Here is a 25,848-nt window from a genome sequence, read left to right as displayed (position 1 = left end):
ATTAAAGATCTGTAGATACTACTGAGAACAAATTTTTACATCGAAATATTTATAACATAATAATTACAATTGAAATTAAATGTTTTAAGAATTAAATAAAATGTTACAGATACGAATGACTATATTGTTCAGCAATATGTTAATTACCAGATGTTCTTAAAAGGTTCAGAAAATACAAGTTAAAAGTATCTATTTTTCCACGTTCCGAATGTTTTTCTGCGATAATTGGAATAATACATGATTGCTTATATATATTTCGTAATGAACGTGATGGGAAAAGATAGAAATCTCCTTAATAAGAATCTTACATCATAATCCCGTTTATACGGAGATTAATATACGCATCTAAAAAGCAAAATAATTGTACTATAACTATTATTATAATTAATAAATTAACTATTGTCACGGGTATTGTTATATTATTGTCATATCGTGCTTCGCAATTATACTTTTGAAAATTATAAAATAACTATAATATCAAGCGAAACGTGATATTTCTTACGATCAATGAAGATAATTAACTGCATCATTTGGCCTTGCTACGGTCATTTAAATTTTTATGCTGATAACTCTGGATTATTTAAGTGTAAAAATGAAGATATTGTAACACGCACTCTGTCGTTCGTTATCAGCTATTTGACGAAGGAATTATGTCATATAATTCCAAAAAAGCAATTATAAATCGATAAAAATTGATAAAGCATGGATTTGACACAAGAACATAGAATAAACGATTAACGACGAACCGTGTTCTCTTGAGATTCGAAACGTTACGCGGTGAGTACATTAAGGAATTGGGAACGTCGAATATCGGTACTCGATATTTCCATTCGCTCCCAGCTCTTTCGGATCTTCATGTGTGAAAATATTCGATGTTATTAAAATTCCTTTTTTTTGAATAGCAAGATTAGGATAATTCAAGAATTGGAATAATTTTTTAAACATTCTGAGAAATTTTGCAAATAAATTGTTATGACTATTTGTATTTAATTAATTGCGTCTGATTCAAAGCTATATTATACGATTATACTGCCTGCAGTGAATCTTCTAGAATTTTCTTTTAGAATCTCTTTTAGAATCTTTTTTAGAACTATAAGATTAGAGCAGTGTGGAACTTCGAATATATTTAGGAATTTTCCAAGAAATTTTGCAAATAAGCTATTAAACTATTATTGCAGATAATCCTCGTGTAACTGGTTACGTGCAATTCAAAACCATATGTACTGTTTACAGTGTACTTATCTATTAAGAAGTCTATCTAAATCTATTAAGATATCTGTTAAGAATACAACACTTTATTTGATAAACCATGTGTCATTTGGCAATAACGCCAACGTCAATATTAGACAAAAGATGATACAATTGAGCCTTGAACAAGAATATTTGAACAATAGGAAAATGAATTCAATTATACGAGGATTTCTCCTTTAAAAAATTTCGGGAGCAAACTCATGCTTTCGAATTGGTCGATTCAAACATATGTATAACCGAGGAACCAAATACGTTGAGCTCCCCTTCCAAATCGAATTTTCCTCGCATCTATAAGGAAATCGCAAAAAATGGCGAATCCCCGGATCAAATACGAGATGTAACAATCGACCGTGTGTTTGGAATACAGATAGCCGCGGTTCGACTCAATAAGCATCGAAATCCCTACTCAAATAGCTGTTCTCTCGCTGTGAAAAGATGTTGAGGTGGGGCGGAACAGGATGAAGGTTTGACCGCGAGGTTTCGTGTTCGATCAGTGTTATTTCACTCGTTGCGCACCTGCGAGCGATTTGCGGCGCGATTTCGGATAAAAGAAAGGAAAAATAGAGCAAGTTGAACTGGTAGAGACGTATCAAGGGTTTAAAGAAAAAATAATCATCGATTCAACTTCAAAGGTAAGATATGTAGAATAATTATTGACGAAATGAAGCTTGTTTCTAACATTAGAACGATTAAACTTGTCAAAATGACAGATTCCGGATTCTTTGTTGCAGCGATTACTAAAAATATTAATCGTGAATTTTTATCAAAATTAGTGTCGACTTTAATTGAACTTTCATTGAATCCACTTTTTTTACTACACCACTCTTTATTATAATTATGTATGTATAATATATATTGTAATATAAAATTATGTAAGCTAGATTTCGTGTTAGAAACATTTGTTTAAATATTTTTAAAGTGCTGAAGTATAATAATACTTACTAACTTTTGTAGTAAAGTAATGGGATGAATCACTTTTAAAAATGCGTATATTATTTAATTAACTTAACTCATTAAATTTGTTTTAATATCGCAATTATATCCTACTTAACATGAAATTATGTGATTGCAATTATAAATTATAAAACTGAAAAAGAACATGCAATGTACAAATTGTCATCTAGTCAATCCAGCAATATTACAAGTATTATAGTACGAACTAGTCCAACCGTTGCATCTCTACTCAAATTATCCTTTTCCAAGCGAAATCCTCAAAAGAGAAGCAAAACGAAGCAAAAATCGCGGACCTCACATATCTATGACTAAAATTATTAAATTACGTCTTGATGGGAACGAAACTCAGTCTCTATGACGTGGGGTTATATCCTAATAATCCGAAATGCAATATTTTCCCTGATTTGCAATTAAATAGTTAGCATTCATTTCAGTTAGCAATTTTATTCAATTCTATGCCTAATTGCAAGAAATATTAAAATTGTCTGTTATTGCTACCTACGAAATCCTTTCTCTTCTGAATGAAACCAACTAAGCTTTAAATTTAATTAATTCGTAATTAATAAAGTAGTATTTTAACCCTACTGAATATAGCATCGTAAACTTTTGTAGTGCCCTTTTAATGTAATTTATGAACCATAGTTATAACATCATAATATTATTTATTGCAATTATTTTATAATTGGAAAATATAAGGAAAGCAGACCTGAATTGTATTTTTCTTATATTTTAAGCGAAACGCTGGTAGATGCACTGTAATTATTTTGTAATTAACAGGGTACGTTTCCAAATAGCAAACTTGCTACATATATACGTATGAATTTTTTCTTTTGTTTTCCTCTAAACAAAATAATTAATTTGTAATTAACAGAACGTACATTCAGACATTAGAAGTAAGAAAATGAAATAATAACGTAGAAGAAAAACTTGAATGTACTTTTTCTCAATGAAACTTGGTAAATTTTATGGTGTAATTATCTCGCAATTAAAACAGTAGGTATATATGTATATGTATGTTTCAGCGTTAGGAATAGGATAAATTTCTTCTGTATGCGAAATCCAATAGCTTTTGTGGTGCAATTATTCTCTGAATTTTATATTAATACATGAAAAACATGAAAACAAAACATGAAAAAAAATATGGCGGTTATAGAAAAGATTTTTTATTGTACTGTCTTTTTATGATTGAATCTTAATATTTTAATATAAAATAGTTAAAAGTGGGAAAAACCTCTTAATTTTCAAAGATGTGACTGCCAAATTTTTGTATAAGTGTAATATGTAACTGTTAAGAATTTTTATAGAATTTTATTTTTCTCTTAATATTTTTGATATTTTATTATTACGAACAACATTTTATAAATTATAAAGAGGGTAGGAAAATAAATGTTGAACGTCAAAAACAAATAATAGTACAATTTCAGTAACAAGAAAACTAATTGGCAACGTACTGGTCTCTAAAACTGTTCTTTTATCAAAAATGGAAAATGTGATTTATTGTTTTCTTCCTCTGAGGTTCCATATAATGTATTGAATGTGTATTCGACTGAGTTTCGATCCTGTCACTGAACAAAGTAATTAACCACGTATCTGCTTTACCGTATATGTCATTACTCTGCCTCATTCGGCATTAATTGCGAATTGAAATTCGTGTCAACTTCCAACGATTGCCAATTCGATGGAAAAACGTTGTGACAAACATAGAAGCCACCGGTTTTCCGTTTAGAATAACATCATCCAGTCCTCGAAGGGAAAATTATTGAAAAATTGTCGTGGCAGCGTACTACATGAATTCGTCGCTCGGGAAATATTCTGCTCTCGAGGAAATTTCATCTGACGCGACAGATATCGTCATGCACCTGACGTTTCTGTTTGTAATCCTAGTATCGATCCCAATGTCGTGTCGTTTCTATACAGAATCATGAACAATGCCATAAGAGACACTACGCATTATTCGTTACAAAATTATGCAAGATTTCATAAAGTCAATTGGAATAAATTAACCGTGTAATTATTGTCGATTAGGTGTGGTATATAATAATTGGCTGATATTTTCGAAAGCAATTAAGTCTATGAAACGTGATATCGTGTCTGAAGAATGTTAAGTATGTTAATGTAAGAAAAATATAATTACATGATTCTACTAGATCGTATGGAGCGAAGAATGTAGACGTGGATGGCTGTTCCAGGACATCCTAATTAATTTATGTGATAGTAATTAGGTTGATAGTAATTAAGGAAACTTGAAAATATTGTACATAGTGTGGTTTAATTGCAAAATTATGAAGAGAAGCCAAAATTTCAATTTCCTTTTCCTAAAATTTCTATCGCAACAAATTCCACTGCTTCTACAATAACTTTCAACTCTCCGAGAAACCACATTACTTACAGGATGGTTCAAACACTACAGACTTATGATTTAAAAAAGGCGTGACGTTTGGCGTGAAAGAACGTCGAAGTTCTGCGAAATTCCAGGTTACACGAAATACATCTCGTGGCACGAATATAAATCGCTGTTTACTGTTAATTAAAGCCTTGAAATTCGAGGATCGTCGACTCCTGGATTAAAGCATAAATTTGATACGGTCACAGAAGCTGGTGCACGTTGTTTCTGTGGCGATTCGTTCGGATTACAATTTCGAAACGTTAAGAGGCAGAAATAGTCCCGAGTTTGAAATAAATCTGAATGTTAAATCGTACTCTCGTAGGAATAATGTGGCAATCGATCGGTAAATTAACTCCAACTCTAACGACTACGATCCTGTTTTAATGCCGCGGCGTTTTACTCAGCGGCAACTAGTTGATTTCTTTCCGATGGATTTTTTACATTCCTCTGTTTAAATCGAAAGGATAGTAAGAATGATTTTATAGTGATTTAAATAATTGAAGATTACGGGAAAAATGTGATAAGTGCATTCTTGTTGATCTCATTACTTTTGTTTTACTTAATAATTAAGTAGAAAAGTGATATGATATAATTGAAAATAAAAAACTTGTTAGGCTTGAAGATGTAAGTCTAAAACTAGCTGATGAGTTGACGAATTACGTTGATGAATATAATGTAATTATACAAATCGTTTAATATTATCACAAGCAAAACATTGAAAATTTTAGAAAGTATAAAAAACTGCGTGATTGAAGCAACATATAACATATGTAGATGAATTCTCCAATTTTATACAATATACGATATTTGATTTCATATTTTGGACAAAACCCGTGTCTTTGAAATGAAATTCCGTAATCATCTGATTAACAGTACGTTCTAGAAATATTAATTAAAATGTACAATTCAGACAGTAATACGTTATATTTTACAATAAGAAATATATATATTTATATATAAATATAGAGATATAAAAAATATAAAGCAATGAAGAAAAACGTATCCCAATATTTGATGAATGACAGGAAAATCAAAGAAAAAGACAATTTTGGTAGCATAGGATTGATCGAATAAATTTACTGAGTTTTAGAACTACTTCTTGATAAAAACATTCAAAATCCGATTTATCATATTTTTAAAGTACAATCACTTGGCGTCGCCATCAATACATTACTCGTCTAATTTCTTATGTGCCTATTAAAGCTGTTATAGCCGGTGCCAAATATGATAAGTATGCAAATGCATGAAAATGACGCATACAAATTGTAACATGGGACGTCTATCTTGTGGAACACCACTGTTGCTTTTCGAAATTTCCGCTGCAACGAAGACGTAATCGGATCATGAACCGAGTTGCCAATATACTTAATAGCTTTTCTGTTTCCATGGAACCTAGCTATGTTAATTTTCTTTAATTTTCGATAGCAGAACACACGTATCCAGGGGCTGTAGATGATGGAGTAGCTTCAACGCAGGAAATTAGAAATAATTAGTCAGACCTCTTTGGATAAACCGATTTAGTAACTCGACGTTTCTACTTTTGAGGATTATTTAACGAGACTATTCCTCTAGGGTTCTTTAAGATAATTAATTTCGCAGTTGGAGTTCCTTTATGCGATTAATCGTTCAGTGTTTTGTATAAAAGATTGATAGTAAAAAAGGATGGTAAGGAAAGAGAAGAAAATAGTAACACTTTTTTTCTTCTTTCGGGAAATGGGTTATAGTGTTTTCTTTTTGCTGTTAATATTAAAGTCAAGAGTATTTCGGCTCCCAGTGCTATTAACCCTTAGTGTACTAGGATAGTAGTGATCGATAACACTTACCTACAGGGGTGCTTAAAGAGCCACATGGTCCTTTTTAATAATGCATCATTTCTTATTATCGTATTTTTCTCATAAGAATGTTCTTGGGAGTCTTTTTGCTATGATAATTACCAAAGAAGTCCATTTTCTGTACCACCCTGATTTTTATATCCACTTGTTATATCTGTGCATTTGTTTAAATAACTGTTGTAAAATCAACCTTTATTATTCTATCAAAGTCTCTCAAACGTATAGGATTTTACACTTCTGCTTGGATTCATTAATACGCCAACAACAATTCTTTTAAGCAGGGTGGATATTAGAATCCTTGACCGACTCCACATTTACTCCACGACATACTAATTATAATGTTTAATTAAGGACCAAGCAATGGTTTATCATAATTCAATTTCTTGAAATTTAGAATCTATTTAACATATCTTAAAATTTAGTAAAATTGTAGAATCAAGATGGAAAAATAATAGCAAAAAAAAAAAGAAAGAAATGTTAAAAAAAAGCAGAATTTGGCAATGTATATTAATCGGAAAATATTACGAGGAGGTGTTGCGTTAATGCAACGCTGGCCTTTAGTAGATTAATATCAGTCAATAATTTATGGTAATGAAAACTATCTTCTTATATCTTCTTCTTGTAGCTTCCCCTTATATCTTTATTCTCAAAGTTGATGAATCAAAGTAATCATTCTAAAGTCAACAAAGTTCCTACGTGATTCTACACATGCATTAAGAATTATTTCTCTCAAACATTCACAACTCACGCAATCGTTTTACAATCTCCTATACGAATCCATGGTAACCGGTTGCAGCACCGTAATTGTAAGGTCGTATGATAGGTAGCTAGCCAGGCGTATATCAGTGCAATTGAAAATGTATTCAGTTCCAGAACGAACCTCGTGAAAGGAGCAACGAATAAAGATCTTCAAGGACGTGTTGTTTGTTAAGACAATCGTACGTCTCGATATCAATTATACACAATCGATACTGATCATCTATTCGTGTTTAAGTTCGAAGTGAATGTTGATATTGTCTAATTTTATTTTTTTGAAAGTATTGTTAGTCCAAGGTTGCACTGATTCTTAATTTTCATCATATTAGTCGCGGCTTTAACCTTGACTAATTTTCGATTATATTTGAACAAAGAAACGTGTGTTTGTGGCTTTATTTCATGCTACTAGATAAGTTTATTTATAGTTTGAGATTTCTGCCGAGTTTTTATAGTTGGCCATATATGAAGAAAAATTGTTTTTGGAATTTTTCTTATGTACGCTGTATGAAAAGAGATTGTTTAGTTAGAGACGAGTTTGAATAATCCTTTTAATTTTTTATTAGAGTATAGTTTAAAAAATAGTACGGAAACAAACTTTTCAACCTTTTTTATTTTCATTGAATTGATTTTAATTTTATTGATTTTTATTTTTTGTTGATTGATAAGTTTAAAATATTTTATTTATTTCTATTATTAATTAAAATATAGTTAGAATATATTTTCTAAATGAATAGTTATTGTATTAAGTGAATAATAGCAAATAGATCCAGACTGTTAGTCATACATGCGAGCTAACCGGAGAATGCGATAGAACGTTGATAATGCAAACCTTTATTTAAATTATCTATTAATCGATTACAAATGAAAATATCCTACAGTTATGCAATTTTTCTTAAAATCATAGTTTTTCCTGCAACCGCTAACCTTGAGATCACCATCTTGAGCTGCGTAAATCGTGTAACTTGTCTCAATCGTCCATGTGTCGATATAAATATTCATATTCAACGGTTTGAATGTTGCAATATCGAAACAGACATATGTGCATTCCTCTTCTCGACATTTATCCTATCCTCGAGATTCCATATTAAAAATTGTTCGTAGCTGGATCGAATATTTTAGCATACTTTAAACATCCATTTCATGGAAATTTTATTGCTCTAATATCGATTCTGTTCTCCTAGTTTAATACAAATTTATTGTGTTTTATTCTTGACTTCTGAGTTGGTTGGAATACTGAATAGTATTTATGGTATTGCTCATGAAATTTTTATAAAAATTTTGTTAAACGAGTTATTTGTGTTTTAATGTCAATTCTGTTGTAATATATTATATTTGTTTATAATATTAATAGTTGTTGAATATACTGATTCTTAAATCAGTTTGAATACTAAATAAAATTCATAATATTGTTTGTAACATTCTAATACAAATTTTGTTAAGCAGCTTGCACTAAGAATCAATTTTAAGTCTTTGTTTTAGGTATAAAAAACAAAAACGACAGAGTTGAGGAAACTAATAAGATTTATATATACCAAAAATGACTTATAAAGCACTTCAACTATAGGAAAATATACATTATTTTTCAGCAAGTTAACAGAATCTTCCACAAAGTGGTGCCACAGTTGTTATACACGTTTCGTGCTTCTTTCAATAAACTTCATTTCTCTTCCTCCACCTGTGGTACATTTTTCAATGTCTGTACATCGTGCTTTTAACATTCCCCTCTTGATCTCTCTTATCAATCACTGAACGGGAAATTCCACTCCGAAAGCAATCATCAACCAACATCTTATTGAAAATACTTTGAAAAGGTGGGAAAAAGTATCATGTAAACGTCAAAGTGAAGAATGGTGTATTCATCTTGGTTAACTCTCTATCATTCCTCTGTATTCTTAAAGTTTCAGAACTGGAATGCTTTAATAGAATATTATAATTCGAGGATACTTTATTTTTGATACTTTCGAACCTCCAAATATTGATCCCAGTGTTTCGTTAAGTTATATAATAACTTATATTTACACGCATGTAAAAATATAAAAAGTATCCGAATAAGATTACGAAATAATATATCGACTCAATTATAAAAATGTCTAATAATTAATAAGATTTAAAAGGATCGTGCATAAAAAATGTTTATCCCATTTTCTTTACAAATAAATTGTAAAATAATATATACATAATAAAGTGTAAAATAAATAATTTCTACGTTTATTTTATATTTTAAAATAAAATACAGTCAACGAAGTTGGCATAGTTCCCAAATTAACATATCTATCTTTGGCCTTTTAATCCTTTAATAAAACCTTAAATCTTAATAAAAGTAAAATCATAAACCCGTAATTTCTTGACGTAATACCTCTGATGGACAAGTTAAACTATTGTGCGTAAGGTGCTAATATCATCATAATGATAGAGTGTGACGTGTGTAGTCATACTAATGTCGGATGGAACTTACCTCATAATGAGAGTCACTCGATCATTCACTAAGATAAATTTACTCCTTTGCCATTCATACTAAACATCGCTGTGTCAATAACTTATACTACCCTTCGTGTCTCGATGCATAGCTATATAACGTATAGCCCGTCAATGGAACGTAAACAGGTTGGTTATCTTGCAGGTTAAATCCATTTCATCATGCCAGTGTGTCATTATCGATAGATAATAGGAAGCTATTGGTCGATAAAATTTACCTTATCTACGAGACAGGGACGATTGGTCCCGTCTCCATTTATAAACTTCAAATTTAAGATAGATATTTACTCTATTTTACTTTGAGTACTTTATGAGAGAAAAGTCTGTAATATTTTTGTATTAAAAATATTCTAGAAAATAGTATTTAATCATTTTTTAAATTATTAAGGGAACTGAATAAACTCCGCTTTCCATGGGAACCATTATAGTGCGTTATGTATATTTCAAATTATATAGTTCAAAGGAATCGTTGAACAGAGAAGTAAAATTAGAAATCTTGGAGAATAGTACATTCACAAATTTTGATACTTATTCACTGCTTAAATCTTCTTTCTACTGGAATTTTTAATAAATTTTCATACAGACAGACTTTCAAACTGTAATTAATTAGAAAAGTTCTGTTTCTCGCTACAAAAATGTTCATATTTATAACTATAAAATATAAAAGAGCTATTGTATAAAGGAATAATATTACATGCAAATATAAAAGAGATTTTATTTAAACTTTCATTAAAGAAAACTTCTGTGTTTGAAATTGCTCAGAGATTACTTTCTCCAATTTGAAACTTTCGTATTACGAAAATTAGATTAATTCTGTTTCTCACTACATTACGAAAGTATTATCTACAGTCATAAGAAACTTATCTAACACAAAAGTGAAATTGAATATTAAATATTCTATCGTTCTTTGAATGAGGATAATTTTCGAACTGAAAGATTTTTAACCTCCAGACTGTTATCTGTCATAATAAAATAATTCTATTTTTAAACTCTGTTCGTCTCGTACCAACAAAAGATATAACAAGTTGGCCAAATATCTTCAATACCACAGAATAAATATTATCCGAAATGAATACAAATGGAAGAAAATTATGATGAAATTTATGCACGTGTTCTCTAATACAAGAAGCACGATTGCGCTCATCGAAGCTCGTAAACTGCGTTAGAACGATTGTAACTTTTTGTTGCAGGCGCCCCAATAAAGGAAACTCACTTTACAACAAACAACAATTATGAGATCGAAGTTACTTCCCGAACTACCTAATCATTCGCTCGTGATTTTGTGAATATCGCTCGAAGATCGTTACCCAATGATCAGAGCTAGACCATTGTGTAATACATAATCCTTCGAAGAGGACCATTGATAACGTCGGACCTTCGCAGTGATATCGCGGTAATATTTCAGTCAAGCTGCCAATAAATTTCATCACTCGCCGTCTGATCGTCGGTGTATCGGTCGATACGTGCCGTTTGCTTGTGGAAGACACATTTTTATGCGGTGTCGCGCGAACGTCGAACGTGATCCTAAAAACGTGTTCAACGCCAGACATTGGCGGAAGGATTTGTCGCGATCGTAATTAAAATCGCGGGAGAAACGTGAAACGAATCATGTCGTTGGATAAAACGGACACGACAGGACAATTTGTGAAAGTACGATCGGAGAGGACTGGCTTTAAACCTATTGAACGATGGCGTATCACGAGGAACGTTCTGATAATTGGAATCGCGTTTATGGTGAACTTCACGGCATTCATGGGGGCGACGAATTTACAGAGCTCGATTAATGCCGATGGATCGTTGGGTACCTTCACGCTGGCGTCAATTTATGGCAGTCTGATCTTCAGCAATATCTTTCTGCCGACTCTGATTATAAGGTAATGTAGTTCCTTATTTTTTTGATAATCAATTATTACAGGGGATGCTTTTAATAACTGAATATTATAATATATTACATTGATCAATTCCAAATATGTTCCTTATTTTTTTGATAATCAATTATTACACGGGATGCTTTTAATAACTGGATGTTATAATATATTACATTGATCAATTCCAAATATGTACAATGATTTATATTAATATTCGAACACTATAGAATGCGGGACATTATTATTGTATGCATTCGTTTATAATAGTTAACTAGTTAATTTATTTTTAATATATTAAAACAAATATCGAAGTTGGCAAAAGCATACGTTTTAATATATTATGTACTGTATATACTTTTTAAATGAACAGCAATAAGTTAAATAATGCTTAAGTTTCATAGAATGTCCGAATATTAATTGTGAATCACTGTACGTGTACTAAGAAAAAGAGAAAAGATGATCGCGGATTTTTATGCATTTATAGGAAATTTGAAGTAATGTACAGCATGCACATAATGTAAAGAAATATATATATGTCGGGTTCACATTATGATTAGGGTTAGGGGCGTGAAACGAATCTTCATTTGGATTAGACATTGTTGTTATGCAATAGAGAAGATATTTACTAATACAAATATGATTATTACAGAATTTGACAAGTAACCGTGGTAATTAGATACTCGAGATGCTAATGTAGTATCGTGCCTACTTTAATTAGTTTATTAATGATAAGTAGATTGAATAGGTGTTAATTGAACAGAAAATAATGTTCGTTAAACATGAACTAATCGCAGCAAACGTATAATAATCAACACAACTAAGTAATTAATCAACGACTCTCATCAATCTCATCAACGCAATCTGCACTCTTTGACATCTCAACTTGTACTGTTGTTAATTCGTTTATTGTCCCCTAGCAACCACTTGTCTTTTGTCTTAGCTAGGCTCCTCATCCATGATACTACACTAATGGCAATGATCTTAGGTTCGATAACGAATCCGCGGTCAACGAGATAACAAAATGCACTTTCTTCCAAAGTCCAAGCTATACTCATCTTCCTTGTCTACGGTACAAGTATTACTAAACTAAATCTTTGTTAAGACGCTATATAATTCGCTAATGAGACTTCACGAGTGAATGTCTTTCCGTCACGATGATGCTGCAGAGGAAAACTATGATGGGGTGTGTCTAAGGACACGAGATCATCGGATTCGTCGAGGAAAGCCTTCGTTCGGAAAGTGAGAGAAATGGACGTTGCTGTTAATTGGTTAATTTCTATGTTGGTGGTTAGAGAGGTTGCTAGCCGCCCTTGAGAGAAAGTTGCTAGCGGGAAGCGTCGTTCGTGAGAAAACAGATTTCCCGTGTCTTCCCGTAATAGGTGGTGATTTAGGGACTGTTAGAATAAGGACTGTTTGTCCGTTTTAAGGACCTTAGTTAACAAAATCCTAAGATTTATAGCGGGTCCTCAGGCTAGCTGAACATGTACTGTAAAGATTTTTTTTTATTTACAAGTACTTTACAATCAATTCTCGCATTGAGAATTTTGACCCGTGAGTTTCCTGGAAGCCTTCCATAGTGAGTAGTTGGAGTCAGCTGTGGGAGACAGATTGGCGAGATATTTTTGGAAACAGTCATTTTTATAGTTTTTAATGATTTTGGTTAGATTCCTAGTTGCATTATTTAGTTTGCGTTTGTCGTCAAGTGTTCTATGGGTCTGCCATACTCTTCTAAGTCTACGTTTTTCTGCGATTTTTTTAAATATATAATGTGTTACTGACGATACTGTGTCTGAGGAAAGCTAGGGGCCACGTTCGGCGACTGGCTGTCGTCTCGAGCCCAAGCTCATTATTACAAATCTTGAACAAATACAATCGGATTGAATTACGAAAAATTGCTTAATTACGACTATGGTAGAATCTGGATTAAAGTGTTAAGGGATTTTCCCAAAATTTCAAAGGGAAGACTCCATTGTCCTTTCATCTCCGACATATATATACAGGGTGGTTGGTAACTGGTGGTACAAGCGGAAAGGGGGTGATTCTACGCGAAAAAAGAAGTCGAAAATATAGAATAAAAATTTTTGTTTAATTTTTTTTTTCTTTTTAATTTTTCCATCGAGACAACGATCTACAGTGAGATCCGTTATAACGAGACGTGATAAAGTGCACGCGTACCGAGCGAAAATTCAAAGTCGATTTTCTCGAAAACAAAGCCTCAAACGAAAAACTTTTATTCTATATTTTCGACTTCTTTTTTCGCGTAGAATCACCCCCTTTCCGCTTGTACCACCAGTTACCAACCACCCTGTATATAGAGTATACAAAGTAAATCACTTACAATATTTAGTGAATGAAAGAAATATCTTCCTATTTGAGAATAAATGTTTGTCAAAACATCCACAATTTAATGAAAAGTCACGATTATTCATCTTTCGTTTGTGCGTCAATCAAAGATATATATGATCTTCTTTTATATCCTTTATATGTAATATCGTGATGTAATATGTTCACAAAGAGTGGACAATAGAGATGTTAATCAGACAGAAAAGACGATTGTGGCTTAACTTGAACTATTCATACCAAACGTACAGAAAACAGCGCAATCCACACTCTCTCGGCAACGCCACTCGCAACCTCCGTCTCCGCTCGACTCGCGCTCTGTTTCTCGACTAACACTCTGCTCTTCGACTGACCCTCTCTGGCCGTTGTCCCATTCTATTGCCTTTTTCCTAGGCCCACCGCATACGTGTTCTGCAGACGCTCGTAGCCAGGGTCACGTAGGTCTTTTCCACGAAACTATGCACTTGAAAAGACCGATGACACATTGATGGGCCCGGCGGCGCCTCGGCTCTCGCGACATTGTTCATAGTTCGCCCGATATTTCTTAGGCCTTTTGTCCACGATACTACATATATATATCGTGGAATTAAATGCAGGATCTAATAGATAGATTTATTTACAGACCATTTATTAAATCGCAAGATTAAAGCATAATCAAAATTTGTCGAACACTTGAGAATAATTATTTGGAATCCTTTTGTGATTACGAGAAAGAAAGTATATTTAATAATTGTTAGAAGACCACAGAGGAAAAATTTAAGTCACATTTTCTATTTTTTAAAAAAGAGCAATTTGATACTCAAGAACGTCTTTAATTACTCTCATATTATCAAACTTAGGATTTTATTTAATTTCGGGATAAAATATGTGATTTATGATGCTTAAGAACATTTCGAAAACATTATCATATATTATAATGTCAATTCTGCTGTCGACTTCTAGAAAATTTCGTAAATTTATCGTGTAATTTTGAAAGCAATATATTTCAAAATCTAGCAGCCCATTTGTCATTTCCAATATATACATATATTATACGATATATACATATCAATCACCAAGTGATGTTCAAATTAAAAAATTTGCAGGAGTATGCTTTTTCCTGCATCTAATAATTAATTAAAACCTCAGTGAAAAATCATCTGAAATAATTCAGTATAGATCACAGATTGACAATAAAAAATCTACAAAGATATGTATGTCACAGATACTACAATTTTCAAATTTATTGGAAACTTTTAGTAGAAATTATCTTGGAAAACTCGATAAAAATCTCAGATCGGCACTACAAAATTTACAAAGATCTCTTTCATTCTACGTAGAATATTCCATCATAATTCCCAAGAACGAAACCATTCTTAACCCACTTCGAAGACAGTTTTGTAACTAAATCTCCAACAGATACCAGGATTCTCTCAGCATTTAAAGTTTCTTCGACAGAAGACTTTAAATCAATAAAGGCGTCTATGTAGAAACCTAATCCAAACCGTGACATAATTAAAAATTATCGATCAACGAAGTTGCAAGAAGATATAGCACCGTCTCAAATTCAATCTCGTAATTTTTCGCGACAATAACAATTTCTAATAACAACGTCGAAGGGTCGTGAAACATTCACCAGATGTTCCATTACGGTGACTGTAATTTCATAACCGAATTTGGTGAATTATATAAAGTAGCTTGAATTGTATCACTTTTGAAACAGAATAGATGCGTGTGTCTTAGCGTTACAGCATATTTAAGAGACATTGCGAATAGTAGCGGCGTTGTTCCGCTTTTCACCTCGGCATTGTCCGAGCGCACATAACTCATTTACTTTAAAAGGATCAAGAGTCGCGACTAAAGGGCGTTCATTCTTTGTGTTTTCTAATGTGCCGCATTGTATTGCGTTTGCAGGCTCGAGTAAACTAGTAGAATCGTGTAAAATGAAATTGCGTGCGTCGCTAATTCGTAAACTAGGAAAAGAAGTGGTTTATATTCCTTCCTTTTCTTCTCTTTTTATGAGAGAAAAAAAATGGAGAAATTGTGTCCAGACTGGAATTCGTGTCCGATGATTTTGAAAGCTCAGAAGAATTCAAGAATCTTGTCGTCGATTGCGATTTACGAGTCGCCGACAATTTTCTTCGTGAGACTGCTTCCGGTTATACAGCATGGAAGTAGTAAAGTTTATTATCGAATTTTATCGCCCATGAAATTCTCACCATTACTCAGTATCACCATCTATCTTCAGAATCGCTTCCGGTAATCTGGCTTGTGCGCCAAAAATGTATGTTTTAATATTCCTATCAATTTTTCTTTCAGTATTAAGTAAAGTGTGTAGAGTAAAGAATAAAAGTGTTTATAGCCATCAATCTTTCTTGTAAAATCTTTGTGAATTTAAAAAATTTTTAAAAGGCATCTTTTATTTAATTCTTCTCGTAATATATACAAAATTATTAATGTATGAGCCACTCAAAAACCAAACTAATCAACTCCATTCTTGTTAATTTCTTGATTTCGTTAATCGAATACACCATTAATGTTCAATTTCCAAGAAACAAATGATTTAATTTCTGAGGTTTCATCTATTGCAAATAGATGAGACAAATAATAGGAAATTTTAAGGTAATTTTGAAAAATTACGTTTATAACATCACCTTTCTGCGCTTCTGAATGTATGATCTGAGCTTCTGAATGACTCGTATATCAAAAAGATAACTGAAAAATATAACATGTTGTTTGTCATTGCAACCATGTCATGTTAATATGATCCCTTACAGTCAACAAGCGATATCCATCCAAATAAAAAAATCAACAGAGATAGACTTGTTATCAAGCTTTTTCTTTCTGATCTTCGATTTTGTATCTTTTGCATCATATCTGTGGTAAACGTCAAATACGTACCTCGGATTAACTTTTAACCCTATTTGACAATCCGATACTCCAGCGCGTTTATTTATTGTTATATGATAAAAGAAGAAATCAGTTACCTATGCAATGAACAAAGAGATGAAATATACTGCTTTTCAAGATTTTGCCACCTTGTTAATGAACCAATTAATTTTATAAATCTTCGCAAACATTCCATGAAAGCTTGAAAAACGTAAACTGGTTGAGATACATTTTTAACTTTCAAATTAGTTATAGTATAGAATTATGTAAATTATAATTGTAAATTCTAAATTAAAAGTGGTACTAGTGGACTGCATATATTTTTAAGATCATTTACGAAAACTTTAAAGACAAATATATGTAAAGTGCAAAAATTTATTTTTTGTTTATTTAATGTATTCACTACAATAATGCAATTGATAAAACACATTTCTATTGAATTATATTTATAAAACTATGACTTTGCATAAACATCTGCAATCTGACAAGCTTGTACAGTAGAATTCCGTTTGCCTCATCAAGAATACAAACAAATTTATACTCCAGTGATTCGTATAATACGAATTCACTCCTCCTCATTTCATGATTTCTGGTTTAAATAATTTTGGTTCATATTGGGATAAGAGAGTAATTTAATTTAATGCATGCAGAAATTCACTTAATCAGGCAGTAACTAAATTTTCCGTGTCAGTAGACGTAGTTCAGTTAAATGGAATTCCACCGTACCATTCTGTCGAACTTTCTACGTGGTCCAACTTGTTAAACTGAACACACTACTCGAGTACTTTGAAACACGAAAACGTTACAAAGAACATTTGATAACCTGAGAGGTTGAAAGCACAGTAGACAAACGTAGAAACAATCTTATCCCCGCTTCGTATCTCATTACAGCTGGCTGGGCTGTAAATGGACCATATCATTGTCCATTCTGACTTACGTGCCGTTTATGGCTGCACAATTCTACCCAAAATTCTACACCATGATACCAGCTGGGTTGATGGTTGGTATCGGTGCAGGGCCACTCTGGTGCGCCAAATGCACTTATTTAACGGTCGTCGCAGAAGCATACACCACTCTATCGAATGTAGCCCAGGATGTCCTCGTCACGAGATTCTTCGGCCTGTTTTTCATGTTTTACCAGATGGCACAAGTCTGGGGGAATCTTATATCTTCGGCAGGTGCGTATAATTGTAATGTTTCTTGGCAAGAGGCAAGATTTGAATCTGCGCCTTTACGCGCCAAGTTGCTCGACGTTGAAGACCGAGAGATAAAACAAGAACGTTTTCCACATAAACCATAGAATGTGTATGCATGAAACGGCTGAAGAGAGTATTCAAACTCTCCTAAAAAGTTTTTACATATGTATGCGTCATACAAAATATTTTAAAATGTCACTAGCAGCATGTACGCTAAGTATAGCAAACGAGAAACGACTATCGTGATTGTACATATTGGTAAAATTTGAACTTGATTTGAAGATGTATACAGAAGTTAGAATATATTTATTGGAAGCATACACTTTTGCAAAGATCACTGAGATGTTTGAACAGTCAATTTATTATTCACTGAACTAGCCACACATTAACTAGCCACAATATATAACCATTTTTAGTACTAATTATAAGTTTGTAACTATTATGCTGTATACTAATTTATTCGTTAAATGTATGTTCGTAATAAATACCTTGTAACTTATAGGTATATATATTTTCGGATCGACTTCAAATGTAACTGTCATAATCTCGATAGTAGTGTCTCATTAAAGTGCTAACAAAATGTTAAAAGGTTTTGTGTGATGCACATAGTATATTCATAAAAAATTATAAAGTAACTGTTCGAATACTTTTGTGAGCCACTACACATAAATAAAATGTTCAAAATGATATATGTATTCACTACAATGATGTAATGGATAAAATAAATTTCTATTGAATGATATTTATAAAAATACGAATTTGCATAAACATACGCGATCTAATAAACTTCTACAATAGAACTCATACATGTGATACACATGAAAATATGGAAGGTTTGGTAGAGTAATAGTTTTCTGCAAGAGCAATTTTTTTGTTTTACAGGAATTTTGGTATGTTTAATCATTTTCATCAAATCATTTTACGTTTATTGTATTAATAATTCCTATCATATTCCTATTATAATATTTACAGCCCTTCGAGTTTCAATCGTGTTTTCATTAGCATGTCACGCAGTGTTCCGACGTTTCATGAACATTCCTTCTCATTTCTTCAGAGCAAGCTTAAAAAATTTTGCGAAACAAAGAACCAGAAACATGTCATTTAATCTATTATTTTGTATCAGATTCGAAAAATTCTTTCGAAGTTTCATATACGTAAATATCTAATAATCTAATAATAATAATAATGGACTTCTATGATGCCATTTATGATAGTTTAAATTGGAGCGGAGAGCATTCATAGGAAAAGTTTTATTTCGCTTAAGGGATGTCATTAGCGACTCTAAGCCCTTCTGGTTGGCCACGGAAACGCTTTGACATAAAGGCAGATGTAATTTTTTTCTTTTCTTCGCTACTAACGCCAGCAGCCCATCAGTTCATACATGCGTTCCCCCTTCGAACGTTCGTTACGTGCAAAAAAATAAAGTAACTTTAATTGCAGTGAAATTTGCTATAACAGAAAACGGCGTTCGGCCGTTCAAATTCGAAACTGAACTTTAATTCACAACTTCACCAACGGGTTAAAACGATAGAGCTATTCAGATATGAGCAATAAAACAACGAAACAAAATAAACGTAAAGCTTTCTGATTCTCTTTCGTGTGAAAGAAAAAAAGGAAGGAAAGAACTGAGCTAGATTTTAATACTGATTGATTGACCAAGCTGCCTGTTTGTAATGTTACATTTTGCTCATGTTACTTATATTCTTTTTTGAACGGAACAAGCTGTGAATCGCAAGAGTAACGTGTCACGTGCATCGTATAATGTCGTCGATAAAACCATTTGCTTAAAAGCGATTTGAAGCTGAACCCGTTGAGCCGAAGATTATTTCGAATCTCCATTTTGCGACGCATACGCCAGAGAACAGCTTGAATTAATCTGCGAGAGCTTGCGCTAAAATTTGTCATTGCCTTCAGACGATCGAACGTTGTTCTAGCATATGATCGGTTGTCTTCTGACACGTTTTTCAGTTTCAGAGAGTTTTTGTGCATTCAAGTACTTTTAGAGAAGTATTTTTTGGCGAAATGGACACGTGAATTGCTGATTTCAAAGTCAAAATGTTTGGAATCTTCCTTAATATCTCTCTCTATATATAAGTACATATTAATAAATATATATTATTATAACATAATAATATATAATATAATATATTAAAATGTAATAAAATTATATATTATAATATATTATAAATAATAAATATTATATAATATAATAAAGTATTAAAATATAATATAATATACAATATAATAAATATTAAAAAATAGTGTGAAAACGTTTACTTTGTTTTATAAATTGCTTGGATAGTTCATCTTATAATTTTGTAAAGGAAATTCGAATTCTGAATTATGATGTAATATTCTAACGGAATATAATACACTAATATAACAGGTTATATTCATTAAGTGCGTATTTGAAAATGTCATTGTTTCTTATACATGTATATTTTAAAGCAAGATACACAGACACAATCCAACGTTGCGATTTTTGCACTAGAACTACGATTCCCTTGGAATCCGTTTGTCATCCTTATCTTTTTTGATCTGCACTCAACTCACTGGCAACTTCGACTGAAGAAATTCCTTCTGCGGAATGTTCCTTTATTCTTTTTAAAGAATCGTAACATAGCGTGGTTGGTAACCAGAGACCGAATTTATTCTTTCTATCTTATATAAGAAATAAAAAATCAATAAAATTCAATAAAGACAGAAATCCAAAACCTAGTAACGTAAGAGTTAATCACAGTTTGATTGATTAATAACAATTCTAAGATCGCAGAAGTCGCAGAAGTTCCAACACAGAGCGTGAACTGCACCATATAAATATTATACAGAAAACAAAATCTCTAAGTAAATCAAAGACAACCTGGATACTAGTTTATAGCAGAACTTGACAGCCGATATTCGATAACTTTATTTGAACAGATGTAACACGTCGAGAATTTTATTATTTTCTTTTATTTCTCACAATCGTAAAACCAACAAATAAATGATCGAACGTATAGAAGCGTCGAAAAGCAACTTGCGAGTTCTCTTTTCAGTGACAGAGAACGTATATTGGTTCGCTTCTCGTTCGAGTCCCACGGGAGGACCAGGCTTATTCACGAGCCTTCCAATTTGATGCCCGGAAATTCAAGGATACCTGAAAGTTTTAACGTTCCGTCCGATACAAAGGCACGCGAAACCCCGGACAAGCTGCACACTATGTCCTAAAGACGAAGAAATAAGAATTGGCGCATGAACGTATTCCAACTTGTTGGAACCTTTTACAAACACATTATGTGCGCTATGCAAACATTTGAAATTTTCATTATCTGATCGTATTGGTAAAGTTTGGAACGAATCTGAAAATGTGGGTGAAAGCCACAAAATATTTATTACAATTACATATTTTATATAGATCACACAATTATTTAAACAGACAATTATCCGTTATATTAATAAGACTCGATATTTAATGAGACCATTTTTATATTATATTCATACTAAATATCTGCCTAATTGCAGGTATACTAATATCTTTAAATTAGAAAATCTGAAAAAAATTGTAAAAATCTTGTAACTTCCATATACATTTTTCAAAATTGAAACAATTTGGTTCCAAATTTAAACAATATAATCATGACAATCCTGTATCGGTGCATTGCTAACGAAATTTCAAAATGTTTTATATAACACATGCAATATGTACAATATAAAAGTTTTCTATAAATATTTGTGACAGCCATCTGCAGTAAATATCTTGTAATTTCTATGTACATTTCCAGATTGTTTTCAACTTTAACTCTGTTTAATATAATCGTGACAATCGTGTGTCACTAATAGACTGTTGATTTTTATATATTTTTAGCAAATTTTAAGGTGCAGAAATGCACACGTTGCATATAATATACAAAAATGAAATATTCATGTATATATATATGAGTATGAATATAACATGAATATAATATGAAATGTTCAAAGTAGAATATTTATTTTAATATTTAACAGATGAAGCAAATTCCTATTCAGGTTCCATGTCTTGGATTATATTCATAAAAATGTGAAAATCCATCAAAATTCGCGATTTTCTCATTAAAGTGGTGACGAAGTTTCGGAATATTTTACATAATATACAGAATGTATGCAAAAATTTCTGTGAAATATTGTACGTAAAAAGAAAAAAATGTGCAAGAATCGTATAATAAATTCCGAATGTTTTATGGAACTTCGAAAAAAGCTGGATGAGTTCTCGTTAGGAAGAATCAAAGGTGCAATGGAAAATGGGTCAGTGTTCTTTCGTGTCCAAGAACGTCGAAGTTTTCCGGCGAGTTAAAACATGGCTTATCAACTTACAAAGAGGAAAGATCGAAAGAAACGTTACTGAATCCTTCGTGTTTGCGGGATGCAGATTCCAAGGTCATAATTCTAATATCGTAAAACGATTGTCGTCTAGAAATATTTTCCGCAATTCGTGTGGAAAGAACAGACTCGTGATCGTGGAAAACTTTCATTAGGAATGTGGGGAATGGTTAAAACCGATCAATTTTTAAGTATCCTCTAGGGATTTACGCATTTGCAAGCTTGCTTAGTGCTGACCGTGAACAAGACTGGAGATCTGAATTTTTTCGAAACCAACTCCGGAACTAATCCTGATCGCGGATCTCTTGGAGAATGTACTAAAATCAATTGATCTGAATTAGATTATTTCTAATGGAAAATTAATTAAATAATTTAGAATGAAATTCGTATGACTTAAAATTACAATTTTGAGAATACATTGAAATTGTATAATAATTATTATATAAATGATAAGAGAATACTTGCGTTGCTATTATGTCATAAATTTTTGTTATTTGATAGTGTAAAATATAATTCTCAGAAATGTTAGAAAGTTATTCTATTGATGGGCAATTTATCATTTATGTATTTTTGACATTTTCAAATGTAATATATCACGATTTAACGTATTTTTCCCATTGTTTTCACAGTCCTTTCATATGGAATCGACACGGTGCCAACGAATATTACACTGAATAGTAGCATTGTGGCGGAGGCGTGTGGTGCCAAATTTTGCGGTGCAACTTCCGATACCGACGACAGTCCGAATTTGGAACGACCTCCAGAGGAAAGAATTCATCTAATCTGCGGCATCTATTTGGGCTGTATGATAGTCGCTTCATTGATTGTGATGTTTGGAGTTGACTCGCTCTCGAGGTAACAATAAAATTATGTTTGCTCATTATCCGTTTCATGATCCCTGTTAATTATTAAAATAAACGTAATACAATTCTAACTAGTTACCATTTATATACTAATAAAATTTTCAAGTTCTAAAATTTTTAAAGACTTAAATTTCCAAATGACAAATTTACAAATTTTGGAGGATTCGACTTTTCAAATTCCAAACTTTCTAAATTTCCAAATTTTCAAGACCAAAAATTTCCGGATCTGCATACTGATAACTTTCTAAACCAAAAATAATTCGACTTTTTTAAATTTCAAATCGCCAAATTTTGTAACCGTGTAAACTTCTACGTGTATCAGATTTCAAGTTTACCATCTCGGACGTTTCACGAAACAACTGCAACAGATCTAAATTATTTAAACCTCATAAAAAAAATACTGAAAACCGATACACCGGTCGCGTATGAAGTTTCAATATCTCTATACGTAAATATAATATGTATCTTCTTTTACTTATGAAAAAATAATCTATCTTACTAAATGTCTGTAGAATATTACTTATAATATTTATAGAATAATTAAATAATTTAAATTTCAAATCTAAATTTAATATTCAATTTTATATTAATAATTCTAAATTTTAGAAAATTTCTGAATATATTACAAGTAATAATACTAATTTAATTTAGCTTTGAATATAATAATAAAAAAGAATTGTATATACATTTATATCACATACGCGTTAGGCGTCAATTAACAATAAGATACAAAAATTAAGGAAAGGAAAATAAAGGAAATGAAGGAAAAGTAATTCACGATCGAACTTACAATTGGAGTGCAATGTATTGTTCGGATTGTCATAAATTACGTCTATCCTGACGTATTCGGGAATCCGAAATTGATAGCACATTAAGCTGCGGCAGAAGCGCAATATTGTTTCCGTTTGAAAAATTACTCCTGCTAACTTCAACGATTAATCGAAGCTAACGCCTGCTGCAACGTGAGCATTCAAAATTTAAGCTTGCGAGATTTTTCACGATGAAAAAAAACCATTCACATTGGTTTGATTCTTCATTATATGGCGATTCGTCACAAATATGGTTTAAAAAATAAAGAAAATAGAAATATTTATCTCGTATGTCCTTTGCATTTATTGGTATTGCTGTTCGATTTTAACTAATATAAAAGGATAATTTCCTTCAATTTTTCGTTACTCAGATTGAAGTTTTTCTCTTGCTATTTTAAATGAATATTTTGCGCACAGTTAAGATATCATTAGTACTTTATTACGAGATAACTTTGTCTTTAAATTTACTCTCTGAAATGTAGTTTAATTAAAAACATCGTGGTACTGTAACTTTCAATTTAAAGCACAATAAGATATTGCTATTTTGTAAAGAAACAATTTTCTATTTAAAGATATCTTTTAAAACATAAATATTTAATTAAGAATCAAGAATTAACTATAAAAACATATAAAACCATATTACTCATAGGTATGACAGAGGTAGATCAGGATCAGCGACAGGCCAGTCAGGATTCAAATTGTTGGCTGTGACACTGAAACTATTGAAGGAGAAAAACCAGATCCTTATACTGCCAATAATAATATTCATTGGAGCGGAGCAAGCATTCTTATTCGCTGATTACAATGCTGTAAGTCCTCCAAGTCCTATTATGTCTTGCTTAGAAATTTTTTAATACATTCCATTAATTTTTTTCAGTCATTTGTCTCATGTGCATGGGGAATCAACAATATCGGTTATGTAATGATCTGTTTCGGTGTGACGAACGCTATAGCTGCTTTAGGTACAGGATCTATAATGAAACTAACAGGAAGAAGACCTTTGATGATATTAGCTTTTTGTATTCACATGGGAATTTTTACTTTCCTTTTGCGTTGGAAACCCACTCCTGATCAAAATCAAATATTCTTTTTGATGTCTGGATTATGGGGTCTTTGTGACGCTATGTGGCTGGTACAAATAAACGGTGAGCACTAAATAATTGCTAAAGTTTATCCTTCTTTGAAAATATATATTTTCAAAATATATTCGTATTTTTTATCTTCATCATTTATCGGTAAAAAGAATTGCATTATATGATGATACTAGCTGTTGATTAAGCAAAATTCGTACTGAACATTTGATAGTAGTATATAATACTCTCTACATTATCGACTGGAGGAAATATTAATTCCTTCTAAATCCATATAAAAATATTTCTATAATCTTTTTATAAATTTGACACTATTTTGCAGTTCCATACAATATTCATAAAATAGAATGCTATTATTTATATCCTCTGTTAATATTTGATTATTTGCCATCATCTTAAGATTATCTAATCAATCATGAAAACTGTTTTCTCGTCTTTAATTAATTAGAACCAAAATATCTTTGCAACTTCCAGCTCTGTCAGGTTTGCTGTTCCCAGGCAAAGAAGAAGCCGCTTTTTCGAACTTCCGACTGTGGGAGTCCACAGGTTCTGTGATCACATACGTGTACAGTCCTTACCTCTGCACTCAAACGAAGCTGTACTGCCTAATAGCAATCCTCTGTCTTGGAATGATTGGTTATGGTATAATCGAGTGGACTGGGAAAGCCGATAGATCGGTTCCAGAATCGAAATCAGATTTCGAATTGGTGACAAATGGCGAATTGAACGACACGACGAAACTTTGAGTTGACAAGAATAAAATTAATGAATCCTTTCAATTAGAAATATGATCTCTTGTCAGACGTTGCTCTGTATGAACCTCA

The 25,848-nt window shown here is 31.9% G+C and overlaps 1 protein-coding gene across 3 annotated transcripts; it reads left to right on the top strand.

Annotated features, from left to right (window-relative positions):
* Nucleotides 1-1,736: 1,736 nt before the first annotated feature.
* On the top strand, nt 1,737-25,810 carry LOC117161050 (UNC93-like protein). 3 transcript variants are annotated; one of them, XM_033342255.2, is made up of 7 exons: nt 1,737-1,883; nt 10,845-11,528; nt 17,622-17,908; nt 22,891-23,116; nt 24,583-24,742; nt 24,811-25,078; nt 25,499-25,810. In XM_033342255.2, the coding sequence occupies exons 2-7, from the start codon at nt 11,263-11,265 to the stop codon at nt 25,768-25,770; spliced, it is 1,479 nt and encodes a 492-aa protein (XP_033198146.2). In that variant the 5' UTR covers nt 1,737-1,883; nt 10,845-11,262; the 3' UTR covers nt 25,771-25,810. The 3 variants fall into 3 exon arrangements, with proteins under 3 accessions (XP_033198146.2, XP_076479020.1, XP_076479019.1); XM_076622904.1 differs by lacking the exon at nt 1,737-1,883 and adding an exon at nt 7,293-7,361; XM_076622905.1 differs by lacking the exon at nt 10,845-11,528 and having other exon boundaries at nt 1,741-1,883.
* The last annotated feature ends 38 nt before the right edge of the window (nt 25,811-25,848 follow it).

Source organism: Bombus vancouverensis, chromosome 11 (genome assembly GCF_051014615.1).
Source record: "Bombus vancouverensis nearcticus chromosome 11, iyBomVanc1_principal, whole genome shotgun sequence".
NCBI lineage: Eukaryota > Metazoa > Arthropoda > Insecta > Hymenoptera > Apidae > Bombus > Bombus vancouverensis.
Note: the sequence above shows the minus strand (reverse complement) of the source record. Positions and strands in the feature narration are given on the sequence as shown.

What these genes read in the sequence shown, in the direction of transcription:
- LOC117161050 (XM_033342255.2), top strand. Translation starts at nt 11,263, where the DNA reads ATGTCGTTGGATAAAACGGACACGACAGGACAATTTGTGAAAGTACGA. An exon ending in GGAGTTGACTCGCTCTCGAG is followed by an intron (nt 23,117 to 24,582) that starts GTAACAATAAAA and finishes TATTACTCATAG; the next exon opens with GTATGACAGAGGTAGATCAG. An exon ending in TATTCGCTGATTACAATGCT is followed by an intron (nt 24,743 to 24,810) that starts GTAAGTCCTCCA and finishes AATTTTTTTCAG; the next exon opens with TCATTTGTCTCATGTGCATG.